This window comes from Corvus brachyrhynchos, unplaced genomic scaffold (genome assembly GCF_000691975.1).
Source record: "Corvus brachyrhynchos isolate BGI_N302 unplaced genomic scaffold, ASM69197v1 scaffold1, whole genome shotgun sequence".
Lineage (NCBI taxonomy): Eukaryota > Metazoa > Chordata > Aves > Passeriformes > Corvidae > Corvus > Corvus brachyrhynchos.
This window is the reverse complement of record NW_008237222.1, coordinates 10813301-10826451: the sequence shown is the minus strand read 5'-3', so window position 1 is coordinate 10826451 and position 13151 is coordinate 10813301. Positions and strand designations below refer to the sequence as shown.

Sequence of the window (13151 nt, the reverse complement as noted above, 5' to 3'; positions counted from 1 at the left end):
GAGAACCTTTGCCCCTGCGGCCGGGGATGGTGAGCACGGGGCAGGGGTGGTGGAGGTGAAGAACTTTACATCTATCTTCCTCCTTGGCGCAGGTGGAAGGTGGTGTAGCAGCAAAGGTGTGAAAGACGCGGGTGGAATGTGAGCCAAGGTGACCTTCTGGGTGCCTGGCGTTCCCTCGGGCGGTCCGGAGGCTGCCAAACAAACCCCCAGTGATAGGCTTCCCATCTTTCTCCCCTAGTGACTGCGGTAGGGTCAGCCATGCCCTTCTCAAACAGCCACAACCTCCTGAAGATGAAGTACAATCCTGAGGAGGAGTACCCTGACCTGAAAGCTCACAACAATCACATGGCTAAAGTGCTGACCCCGGACCTGTACAAGAAATTGAGAGATAAACAGACTCCCAGTGGATTTACCCTGGATGATTGCATCCAGACTGGGGTTGACAACCCAGGTAATGGGATCATTAGGTCTGCATAATGATCTGTTCTCCCTCCTGACTGGAAGTGCTTCTTGACAATGGTACCCAAAGTTCTCGAGCTACTGAGGGACAAATCTTCTAAAACATTGAGAGACTGCTCTAAAGGCATGGCTGTGTTAGGAAGCCATGTTTCCATCACGCTATGTTCTATGCTGTGATCTGACATAACAATTCCCAGACACTTCAATTATGTAACTGCTCTGCTAAATACTTTCAATCTGAAGAGAAAAAAAAAAAAGCCAAACCAAATGCATTCTAATTATAACTCAGCTGGGGAGGGGGGGGGAAAAGTAAGTTTACCTGGCTGTTCTGGTCTATTCCTATTCCAGACTGTGGTTATGTGATGTTCTCTAGCACTTCTATGAAAAAGGGGGAGCAGATGTGTTTACATGTTAACATTACAGTATTTATTTTTACTCTAGCAATATCAAAATGGCCCAACTAAATAATCAGAGACTGCCTCCTGATGAGGAGTACCCGGACCTGAGCACCCACAACAACCACATGGCCAAAGTTCTAACCCTGGATTTATACAAGAAACTGAGAGACAGAGTCACACCCAGTGGCTTCACCCTGGATGATGTCATTCAGACTGGGGTTGATAATCCTGGTAAACTGCATTGAGAATATTCCATGTGAACCAGCTGAAGTAACTGGTGCTTTTGAATATGGTGACTTAAAACTTATCTTGTGGAGGTGGTATTTATAAGCAGACTACAGAAATGTAGCTCTGTAGCAGAAGGAGCAAAAGCAAAGCATGCTTGCTTGCAGCAAAGCATGATTGTTTAGACATGAAGTTCTATGCAGTGATCTAAATTAGCTAGTGAAATTAGATGTGCTGTGTAAATTTGTCCTAAACCAAGCTTGGCAAATGAGCATGGTTTAATGACAACAGCTATGGGTTTCCACAGCACTGCACTTGACTAACTGGATGAAATGTAAAATGTAGGGTCTCTCCAAATGTTTTCATGTAAGAACAAATTTCTAAGTGACTAGTCTTGCCACTAAAGAACTTGCCTGGTTAGTGCTGCACTGGAGTACAGCCAAATGTCACCCAAACTTAGCTTTTCTGACGTTATTACCACTCCAGGCCATCCCTTCATAATGACAGTAGGATGCGTGGCTGGTGATGAAGAGTCCTATGAAGTGTTCAAGGAGCTCTTTGATCCAGTTATTGAAGACAGGCATGGTGGCTACAAACCAAGTGATCAGCACAAGACCGACCTGAATGCTGATAACCTGCAGGTATGAACTTCTGATCAGTTACAGATTATTGGTCTGAGGACTGTGAAGTTGTTGGCAGCTGCCTAAACTGGTTGCTCAGGCTCTATTCCCTCGCTTCCATTGAGCATGGACACTTGGGCTGTGAGTCTGGTGCGATTAGCCTGAAGAGCTTGCTGCTGTGGGATGTCAGTGGCTGGGTACAGCCAGGCAGCTGGTGTGCAGCAGGAGCTTTATTCAGGTGCTGCTGCAGTGTGGGTTGTGCCACACACCTTCAGTGTGTATTTCCATAAGCTGTGGGCTGTAATAGTCAAGCTGAACAGTACTGTCCTGGGAGTAAAGGACTACCATGAAACTTACAACACTTTTTGGATCTTAATTACCAACTGATGGTGTCACACTATTGAGTAAGTATTTTTACAGCTAGGACTAAGGATTCCTAATAACTTTATGGATTTTAAATGTTACTGTAAACTCTGGGAGTTCCTAACTCCATGTTGATTTGCTATCCATAGATCATATTGAAAGTAAGAGGCTTGGGAGAACAGAAATGAATAATTTTCATTTACAAGAGTAAACACCTAAAGAATGTTTTGCCTCATGTTGATATCTCTAGATTGCAAATCTGAAGGGGTAACTGAAGCCCAGACCACAGTCTGAAATGGACATAAAACTGTTGTTCTGGTGATGTCTCTGTCTTCTAGGACTGCTTAGTAGCTGTAGCCTTGGCCTCAAAACAAGAGTCGTTACACAGATACTTGATGTAATGCTGAAGAAAATAGTCCTGAAGTGAGGCACTGGCTTACAGCCCAAGCAGTCAATACCTCAGGTGGAAAGTGCATTCTTAAATGCATGGGGGCTACACGTGTTTAGGGGAGGTATCTTGGTATTAGGGTCGTACTCACTGGTTTCCTAATCTTGTAGGGAGGTGATGACCTGGATCCCAATTATGTGCTAAGTTCCCGTGTCAGAACTGGCAGAAGCATCCGTGGATTCTGTCTTCCCCCGCACTGCAGTCGAGGAGAGAGGCGGGCTATTGAGAAGCTCTCTGTTGAAGGTAAAGTGAGAACTGGGTGCATCAGGGGAGCGCTTCTGTCCTTTGCTCAAGAGGTGTCCTTTGCAGTTTGAAAATAGAGGCACTTGGCAAAAGCCACCTCCCTGGAGGCTTAGTCTGAACATGGAGCTTTCCCTGGAAAAGGCTCACTTCATGAGAGCTGCCTCAGCATTGGCAGCTTGTAGGTTGAGAGCAAGAGCACATGGCAGAGGGAAGTTGCACTGCATTAAGTTGACCTCGGCTGATCTCTCAAAAGCCCTTCTGTCTGTGTGGGGAAAGAGGTTGGTTCATCAGGGCTCAAACCTGAAATGTAACAGGTATGTAGCAACTACAGGTCTTGAGTCATGGGGTGCAGTATTTTGTGGCTGCTTTTAATTGACTTTCATTAATGCGTAGCTTGCTTAGAGACATAGTCCTGCTCCAAATCTGCAGCTGACTAGAATAAGACTTGGTTTTCAGTGAGACTCCTCAGCTGGTTTTTTTTCTATTGCTTCCCTGTGCTCAAGGTACAGTTCTAGAGACTGAGAGTGTAGTTGTTTCAAAACCTCTCAAGGGCAGGGTAACAGTCCTTGACTAGCATAATACTGCTTGTTACATTCATAACCTTTGTTCTCATTGGAAGAAAAGCAGTCTCCGTTTTTACAGTTCAGCAGCAGTAGTGATTCTATACTGCATGTAAGGGAACAAAGGCTACTTGTATAAGCCTGGAAGGTGCAGACAAATCATCTGACACTGCCTCAAGTTCTTTAATGCCACAAGGGCATTGCCATTACAGATGAAAGCAAGGGAGGAACCAGACCCAGCAGATCAGATGTTGCTGTGTGTGGTCTCCAGAGTGCTGGGAAAGTCTAGCACCCTTAGTCCCATTCTAAAAAAGCCTCTCTTTTTCAGCTCTGGGTAGTCTGGATGGTGATCTCAAGGGGAAGTACTATGCTCTGAGGAACATGACTGATGCTGAGCAGCAGCAGCTGATTGATGACCACTTCTTGTTTGACAAGCCAGTTTCTCCTCTGCTGTTGGCCTCTGGGATGGCACGAGACTGGCCTGATGCCAGGGGTATCTGGTGAGTATGTGTGTGAGGAAGCAGTCATAGAAGTCAAAAAAGTCTAGCAGTTTCAGTGGTGACTTGTACTGTTGGGCAAAATAGCAGCATGTATTGCTGAATCTGATGAGAACTTTCCATGGGGGAAGTTGCAGCTTAACCAGCAGAATTTGGACAAGTGTTCTTCTGCTGGTAAGAGAAAGCCAGCTTGGCTAGCCCAGAACCAGAGCCTGCCCATCCAACACAGGTTAGTGAAGTACCAAGCAAAAACTGAATGAGTTTATAGAACCTACATCACCTGTAAAGGAGCAGATGTACCACTACAGTTGACTCTTCCCACAAGAGTTGAGAGTAACTTGTGGTACAAACCACAGCATTGTCTTAGCTCAGAGTTGATCCTGAATGCATAGTTACTTCCTTGTAGTCTTTTCACTTCTGCTTGCAGAAACTCTTGGTGTTGAACTAGTATGGCTTTACCTGTACTAGTGATGAGATTTCCCCCCTTGTCCCCAGAGACTTGGTGACAGGCAGGGGTGTGGAATGGAAGGATTCTGCTTGTTTTAGATGTAGGTCACCTACATAAAACTCCTCATCTCAGGAGCTTCTGCAGCATAATTAACTTGCTCCCTTGTAAGCTAAGGGCTAGGTTTTTATCAACAGGAATGCTCCGATCTTATTACTGCAGCTGTTTCAGTACAACCCAGAGGAAGCATGCTTTGTTTCTGTAGGTCACCTTTAAGATTGCATCATCTACCTGCAGATTGCCAGCACCAGATAGTGCTGTCATCTGAGCATGACTAATCTACAGGCTTGAAGTGTAATGTCTTAGTGTTGTCTGCATAAATAACTTTCCTCGGGTACTAGCTAATTTCTGATCCTAATCAAGTTCAGAAATTACCAGCATGATAAACACTGATAGTACTTGCTGTCAGCTGCAAGCTGGGACAAGAGGAGCCATTGTTCAGAGGATTTTTATATAGCTTCTCTGAAGTGCCCTGATCAAAAATTAATAGTGAAACTAAGGTACAAAGTGCAGTTTGACAGAATCTGACAAAATTCTGCTGAAAAGGCTTGTTAAACCTGGTGTCATTAAGAACATTATTGTACAGGACTCCCTCAAAGTCTACTGATCACCTTCCTGCAAATTGCTGAGCAGAAATACCTTAATTTGTCAACTGTGGTTGCAAGTGAACCAGGGAGATGAGGGGGTTTTAGGTTTTGATACTGTTAGACGAGGTAATGCCATGTTACTGCTCACTCTGTAAAGGCCAATTCAAACTACCTCTTAAAAAGAGCAAGGTAGCAACTATCAGCTTAACTCAGGTCCTGTGTGGGCAAAAGCAGGAAGATCAATCTTGTTGAAGCAGCTGAGTGATCCTCTTGAACTAAAAACTACAATGATGAGCAATTCGGTGCCATCTTCAAAATGTGAGGTGGGAAAGACAGCATATTGATTGCTTTGTCTCCTAGGCACAATGACAACAAGACCTTCCTTGTTTGGATCAATGAAGAGGACCACCTTAGAGTTATTTCCATGCAGAAAGGTGGCAACATGAAGGAAGTATTTAACCGCTTCTGTACTGGGCTAACAAAGGTAAATCACTATTGTCTGAGCCATGGGTTCAAATGGCACATGGTTCTCTGGTTAGATCTGAGAACACAATTTTCAAGCCCCCTCTGGAGTCCTGTGTGGTGGTGTTTCATAGCCTGGACCTTTGGGAACACCCTGATGAGATCCAGAGCTGTGAGGGCTCCAAAATACCTGTTGTGGCAAAAAAGCCTTGTGGCTGTGAAATCTAGAATATGTTTGCTTGATGTGGTGGCATCCTTATCCAAATGTCTCAACTGTATTTTAAAGACATTCTACATGATTGTCTAAAGCTTTGAGACACATTGGGGGGGAGGAGAAGTTGCTTGAAAGTGGATGGGCAAAGCTGGACTCAGCTGAACAGCTGGATGCTGTTCTCTACTTCTAGTTGTGATATGAGCTTGAGCTTTACCAGCCCTTTTCCTGATCCTAAGAGATGTGCTGGCTTGAGATGTATTGAGTCCAGCTTCCCAACACATAGTGACATATGATGATAGCTTTTAAACTTAGCCTGTCTCACTGCTAGGAGCAAGATGAAGGTCTTAAAAGCCCCTTGTTGGTGGCTGGTTTTTTCCATAGGGGAGGGGGCTTATGTGGCTGAAATAGATATTCTGAGTGTTGTGGCTGTTGCTGGGTGAGTAAAGCTGCAAGTGAGCACTAATGGATGTCTTACAGTCTTAAGGCAGAGAACAAACTCTAAACATTCATTTTTTCTATTTATAGATAGAAAGTCTCTTCAAGGCCAAAAACTATGAGTTCATGTGGAATCCACACTTGGGCTACATCCTGACCTGCCCATCCAACCTTGGAACAGGGCTCCGTGCTGGTGTGCACATCAAGATCCCACACCTTGGGAAACATGAGAAATTTGGAGAAGTCCTCAAGAGGCTTCGGCTGCAGAAACGAGGCACAGGTGAGAGTTGGTTACACTGATGGCTGAGTCAGTCTGCCCTAAGACACCAGCAAAAGCCTGGTTAGGGCCAGAGCCATCTCTTGGTTGGCGCTGTCAGTGCCTGTCACACCATCCAAGAAGGTGCCTTTGTAAAGGAGAGAAAAGTTTTCTAATTGTATATTGAAGGAGTTGAAGATGCCAGTGCTTTATATGTTCTATGTCTGGTGATCTAGTTAGTGTCCTGTGTGTCATTCTGAGCACCAGATAAGGTGGACCTGGTGGCAGCTGTTCCTGTTCTAAGTAAGGATGGGAATCCTGGTTTAACCTATGGTTGGGAGATGGCTCCAGCAGGTACTTGTGACCTCAGGTTAGATTGCTCATGGGTCAGAAGAATAAAGAGCTGGCCTAGTGGCATGTTCTGTGGTTCATGTTGGCAGTCACACATGGCTTCATCCTCCTGCGTGTAGGAGGAGGCACCAGTGGCAGCTTGTAGAGAATGATCCTGCTGTGTCCTTGCCTTAAGCTAGGTGAGGGAAGAAAGGCAGACTCACCTGCTCTAGCTGAGGTCAATGTTGTAACTGAATCTCTTGCTGCAGGTGGTGTGGACACAGCTGCTGTGGGAGGAGTGTTTGATGTCTCCAATGCTGATCGTCTTGGTTTCTCTGAGGTGGAGCTGGTGCAGATGGTGGTGGATGGTGTGAAGCTTCTCATTGAAATGGAGAAACGCCTTGAAAAAGGCCAGTCCATTGATGACCTCATGCCAGCTCAGAAATAAAGCACTTTATTCTCATGCTTCCTAACTTATTGGATGAATAATAAAAATGTCACTCCAATTCAAACCCTTGGGGTCAGAGCCCACTTAGTTACACTGTAGAGAAGTCTTCCATCCATCTGTGTTAGAGTTTATTTTTTTGATGGTTGAGATGTTGCTGAAAATGAAATAAACTATTGTTTGGCCTGAGATGTCTTAGATATGTTAACTGAATGTCTTTGAGATTTAAGTGGCTTGGTTTTCATAGTTATGCTAGGTGGTCTGGTTTTGTCTGCAAGCACATCTTCCTGGATGTGTTGCTGCAGACCAGCTGCATTGAAATGTTGTTAAAGCAGTTTCAGAAGTTGAACCTTTTAACTTGATTGTAGTTGCTGTACATTTGAGAACTAGTGTTAAACATGAATCACTGCAAACATGCCCTACCTCCAAGGCTTTGACTTGTGCATCTGCTCATGCCAACTGTAAACTGTCATTATCCTGAGTACTGCAAGCCAGGCTGGCTCCTGTAAGGGGGGCTGGGGACAACGACAGGGCTGGCTCCTCTCAGATGGGCCCTCTGGTGCTGCAGGGCAAGGCTCTGCAGTCAGACTACAGCCCATGGTACCGCTGACCCTGAGCTGGTTTGTGGGGAGTTGTCTTCAAGCTAGGGTGGTGCAGAGAGCTGGTGTGAACAACCAGTTGCCCTTTTGAGGGTAAAGGGGGGAGGTGAAACCTAGATTCTCTCAGCTCATGCTTGTTTCTTAAGTGATTTCAGCTCAGCCAGGGCAGAGGTAGGGGCTGGAAGCTGCCACTTACAGGAAAATAGCAGCTAATTAGCTTTAGTCAGCTGACTCTTGGCCCATGTACCAGTTGCCCCATGAACCTAAAAATGAACAGTATAGTCAATTAAAACATGACAAACAGTTTTTTTTCCAAATTGGGCCTGGCTTGCAAGCTCAGGTAGTTCTCTGGGTGTGAGCTCAAGATTGCATCAAGTAGGTCTGTTCTCCAGAATGGCTGTACATGTGTGCTTGCTGTATGGAAGCATCACATTATTAACATAAAGAGCAGCATTTTCCACAAGTATTGGTAACTGGGACCATCAGACCCTTGGAATGAACAGCCTTTGCAGCTCATGCAGATGCACCTGTTCAACAGCTCTAAGCACTGCTAAAGCCCAGCTTTGATGGAGGGAAGATGATGAGAGGTTGATGCAGAGCTCTGTGGCGTGCAGCTTTATATAGGTTTGCGTAGATTACTGAAGCTTTCTTTTGTAAAGGCTGTGATTGCAGGCTGTCACTTAGCTGAAGAGATGATTCCAGCTGGGGTAAGCTAATTTAATTTTTGTGAGAAAAGGCTGAGTGAACATCTCAGATAAGATTTCTTTTTTTTTCTTTTAATACGGCTTTCTATGTGTTTCAAAGTTAACTGGGTGGGGGAGAGGAGATCACATGTAAGAGTTTTGTTCTGTGCTGGGTGTTCCTGTATTTGAGTTAATCAGCACAGGAGTTTTCTGTATGAAGCTTGTGAGAGCAGGGAAGGGAAAATGGTGCAAGAGACAACTGGTTGGTTCTGTATATTCTTTAGATCCCCCATGCTGTCTGTGCTTCGTGTCACTATTCACAGATGCTTGGCAAATAGCTGGTTTTGCTTCTTGTAATCAGAGAGTGTTCATTTAGTGGTGCCTCTCCTCAACACAGCGTTGTTACTGCGCTCACAGCAATTACCTAATGGAAGGAGTTGCCTGAAAACTTGTCTATTTTTTTCTAGCTATATCAGCTGGACTAATAAAAACATTTCTCTCTCTATGCATCTTGTTTCTCCTATGTTCTTAACCCACCAGAGCTGTTATATGTGTCTGCTTTCAGCCCCTGAGTCCCCACAGTCTGAGGCAGCACCTGTAGCTGGCTAAACAGTTGTGCTCAAAGCAGCAAGCCAGTCTTTAGTGCCTGCATCCGACTAGAAAATATTTGTTTTTAATTGGTTTTCTTTTCCACTACCTTTGCTGTGTTCCCTCCTGTTGCTGCCACGCAACTGTGCTTTTGTACAAAGTGATTGCAAATATTCCAAAGAAAGAATGTGTCCTGGCAAAGGCTGGACACCATGACTGTTGCAGTGGGGATACTGCAACATGCATATATCAAACCAGGAGTCCCGTGGAAAGGAAATATATATGGATAGACAGATTCTTGCTAGCTGTTTCAGAGATGTTTATTTCTCCAGCCGCATGGCCGGAGCTCTGCCCAGGAACTGTTCCAGTCACGGGACCAAGGGTCCTTCTGCCCGCGCAGGGAACACAAACCAACCAATGGGAACGAGGCTGAGCAGGGACAGGGAAGCCCCGTGTCTGTGCCCTCAGGGCCCCTCTCCCAGGGCTACACGGCAGGGGAGGGACCCCAACACATGACCAAGGTTTTTAGCACGTCCCCAGGTGGGATGTGCTAAAAACCTCTGATACAAGAGAAAAATTAAACCTCCTCCTCCTTCACCTTAAAGCTTTGGTTTAGTTTTTGGCATTACTCACCATTGTGCCCTGGGTGCCCATCCTGGATTCTATGGAGCAGCCATGTGCTCGTGCCCTGGGCATCCAAAATGGTGCCAGGTGCTGGCAGGCTGCTTCGGGACCAGGGTGCTTGGCCTTAAACCCAGGGGAGGAGAGGGAGGTTATGGGTCAGTGCTGTGCTTTATCCAGGGAACCTGCCATTAGCCACCTGTGTCCAGTAGTTTTTGGAAAGGAGCCATGTGGCTCCTGCTCTCATCACACCCCACAGTGATGGCAGTGTTCCTCACCAGGCCTGGAGTGGGGACTCCTCCATGGTCCCACCAGTGCTGGAGGTGTGGGCAGGGGGAGGAGAGGGGCCAGGAGCCCTTTGGGCCACCTCTGGGCTTTGCTGTGACATTTCAGCTGAGATTTTCTCCCCCACAGATGGGGGAACAGGGGTGGTTGCTGCTATCCTGCTGCTGCGAGGCAGCCCCTTGTGTTGTCCTCTTTCACTACCCCTGCTCCTACAGGCTGGCATGCTGTTCCTGGGGTGCTGTGAGACATGCACCACTTTTACAATGTTTTAAAGGGAAATTTTTGTTTGTCATTATCTTTTCCTCCTGACTTTCTGTTTCCCCTCAGGGAGCAGCTGCCCAGCCCTGGTTGGTGTGGTGCCAAGCCTTGCCTCTGGACACGCGTGGCACAGGCAGCACGCTGCCTGCTGGCACCCCAGGGTCCTTGCTCAAGAAATGAAGCTGCTTGGGAAACCATTTGCCTCTCGTGTTACACTCACAGGCAGCAGACTGCCCATAAATGCTCCTTATCCCACTTCTGTGCTATCTACTGGAAAATGATTCATGGTGTCTCACCCTCTTGTGGACTCAGCACCATGGCACCCGCCCTGGGCTCTCAGCCCTGGCTTGGGAGGCTCCCAGCCCTCAGCGAAGTGGTCAAGCTCCCCACACGCTCCCTTGTGCCTCTGGCCAGGCGAGGGGACAGAATGACTGCTTCCCAAGCAGCTCCAGGTGCTGCAGGGAGGCTCCTGCTTCCTGGGATGAGGTGGCCAAACCGTGTGCCTCCTCTTTCACAAAAACAGGGGATGGAGCAAGGTGGTTTTACCTGCTGGATGCCTGGGGCACAGGAGGCTCCTGCTCGAGTCCTGCTCTCTGCAGAGGATTCTTGCTCAGCTCCAACCACAGCTTAGGGCAGGGCAGTGCTTTCTTCAGCTTTCCATTTTGCTCAGCATCCATTGCTAGGCCAAGAAGGAAAAGGAAGGTGCTATTGCCTAATGTTTCCTAAACCTGGGAGGGTTTAGGCTCCAGCCTGTCCTCAGATGAGCATTACCATATTTTTACACAACATGGAATAACTTGAGCAGAAGACTTTGAGTGATCTTTATTCTTTTCTCCACCCACCCACCCACACACAGAAAATGTGGTAGTGTGGTAGGCAGGGCACTCTTCTGAGGATGGAGATGGCATCACAGGCTTTTCATCTCCTGTTTGCTTTGCTTTTTCCCTGGGGAAGCAGCCGGCCAGCAGGCTCCTTTGGCTGCTCCGCATTCCTCTGGCTAGTCTGCCTTCCCACCTCCTAAAAAAACATAGTTACAAAGCTGGAAATAGCCTGGGTGACATTTTCTCCAGCTCTCCACCAGTGGGACAGGGCACTTCCCCACCATCATGGGGCTTTGTTGGGTTTTATTTGTCCACAGTGGAGGGGGAGCCCAGCCCAGCAATGGAGAGCACCCCACAGCAAGAGATGAGAAGCTAATCACAACTGGCCTCTTGCATTGCTTGACCCTCCTCCCCTGGTTATAACATGTTAGGATTTATTTTCTCACACAGAAATCACACAAGCCCCTGACCAGCTGCAGTCCCTGGCCAGTTTGACGCACAGGCCACTTGCCCTGGACTCCCAGTCCCCCATGACCTCACTGGCCACGAGCCGCTGGCCAGTGGCGATGGCTGCCTGAGGTGTCAGTACTGAAACACTGGGCTTCCCCCAGCTTTTGAAACACCATCTAGATTTTTTTTTTGTCCAAATGTTGCACAGAGCCAGGCTGAATGTGCCAGGTGAGAAGTAGTACCTGCTACACCCACAGCGTGGGTCTAGTGATTAAATTGGCAGTGTGAGCTCAGCCTGGGATTGACGATTGGGAAAGTCTGCAGTATCAGACAGGGTAAAAATAAACTCAGATGCATCCAAACCTACCAAAGATTTTTGTTTTTCTCCTCCAGCTAGTGAGTAAGAATCTGAGAAACTGTTTATATATATATATATATATATACATATACATATATATATATATGAATTAAAGTTTCAAAAGGGCAAAATGCCTCATGCTCAACACCCAGGAAAATGTGTAGAAAAATGTTAACGTTGAAGTTTTAATGAATGTGAAAAGTTCAGCTAAAAATATACAAGAATGGGCAACCCTGAGCTTTCTTCAATGCAATTTCAGAATAAAACCAAAATTGAAGTTTAATTTATAGAACGCATGCAACTCCAAATCTTTGCAAAGACCTCAGCTTTTCCCTGTGTTTCGTGCAGGTGGGTGTGAGGTTTGGCTGAGGACTGCAGTCTGGTTGCTTTTTCCACATCCATTATTGATGACCCGAGAGTGAAACTGAGAATAACCTGGAAGACCTTGGAAGTGTCAGCTTTTATTTTTGCAGTGACTTACTGTGATGGTGTTTGATGGTAGCACTCGAGCGCAGCAAAGCTTTCCTGGACTTGGGAAAGCGTGAGACTGAAAAATTACTGAATTAACTCACCTGAAACCCCATGCCTGGTCCAGCAGAACAGTGAGCACATACACCAAGGAGAGCTTTGCTGGGGTGTAAATAGTGTCTGTTTGCAGTTCAAATGCTGCTGCACATCCAAACTGCAGCGAAGCTGGAGGGAAAACCAATGGAAGGTTCAACTCTAGTGCCAGCTCTGCCCATGGGAGCTGATGGAGGTTGGGCACTGTCTTCGACACAGAGGTGACTTCTCCTGCTTTGCTGTCCCAGCTGGCCAGGGACAGGCTGGAGGCAGTGAGATGCAAACGAGGTGGCTTTGGGGCACGATTGGTGAAGTCATTTTGGGCAGGGAGGCTGGTGTTTCACTGAGTCCTTGTGGTTTGCCCATAGAAACTGGCCAGTCTCCCTCCAGACTGTGGTGAAATCCCCTGAATCATCACTAATCCCTGCCTGGGCTGCCGGCGTTCCTGAGCTGCCGGGCACAGAGTGCCTGTGATTACCGGCACAGCCATCCCGTGCTGGCAGTGCCGATCCAGAGGACGTGTTGGAGCCAGTGACTGAAGATGTCCAGATGGGCAGGACAGGAGAGGCCTCCAGTGGGAATGAACACAGGAGGGCTATGGAACCACTGTGCTCCATGAGTGAGTGGGCTGTGTTCAGCAGAGGACATCAGGATAGCATCGTCTTGGATCGTTGCTGTAACAGCCTCCAAGCTGGAACTTGTCTGGGGAGAGATGGCTCCAGAAATACTTGTGGGAATATGCATGAGAAGAGGATTGCGATGGATGGGAGACTCATGGCCCCAGAGTTTCAGCTCCTCTCCATGGAAGAGTCATGGCTGGCCTTTTTTTCTTTTTTTTTTTAAATAAGCCATTATTTTAAGGGAAAATGTCACTGAGCAT

The 13151-nt window shown here is 46.9% G+C and overlaps 1 protein-coding gene across 2 annotated transcripts; it reads left to right on the top strand.

The window, feature by feature from the left end:
- Window positions 1–238: 238 nt before the first annotated feature.
- On the top strand, window positions 239–8834 carry CKB (creatine kinase B). Of its 2 annotated transcripts, none has more exons than XM_008629778.2 (7): window positions 239–451; window positions 1569–1723; window positions 2624–2756; window positions 3645–3816; window positions 5266–5389; window positions 6107–6296; window positions 6872–8834. In XM_008629778.2, exons 1-7 carry the CDS (start codon window positions 259–261, stop codon window positions 7048–7050), a joined length of 1146 nt encoding a protein of 381 aa, XP_008628000.1. In that variant the 5' UTR covers window positions 239–258; the 3' UTR covers window positions 7051–8834. The 2 variants fall into 2 exon arrangements, with proteins under 2 accessions (XP_008628000.1, XP_008628002.1); XM_008629780.2 differs by lacking the exon at window positions 239–451 and adding an exon at window positions 496–1088 and having other exon boundaries at window positions 6872–7238.
- The last annotated feature ends 4317 nt before the right edge of the window (window positions 8835–13151 follow it).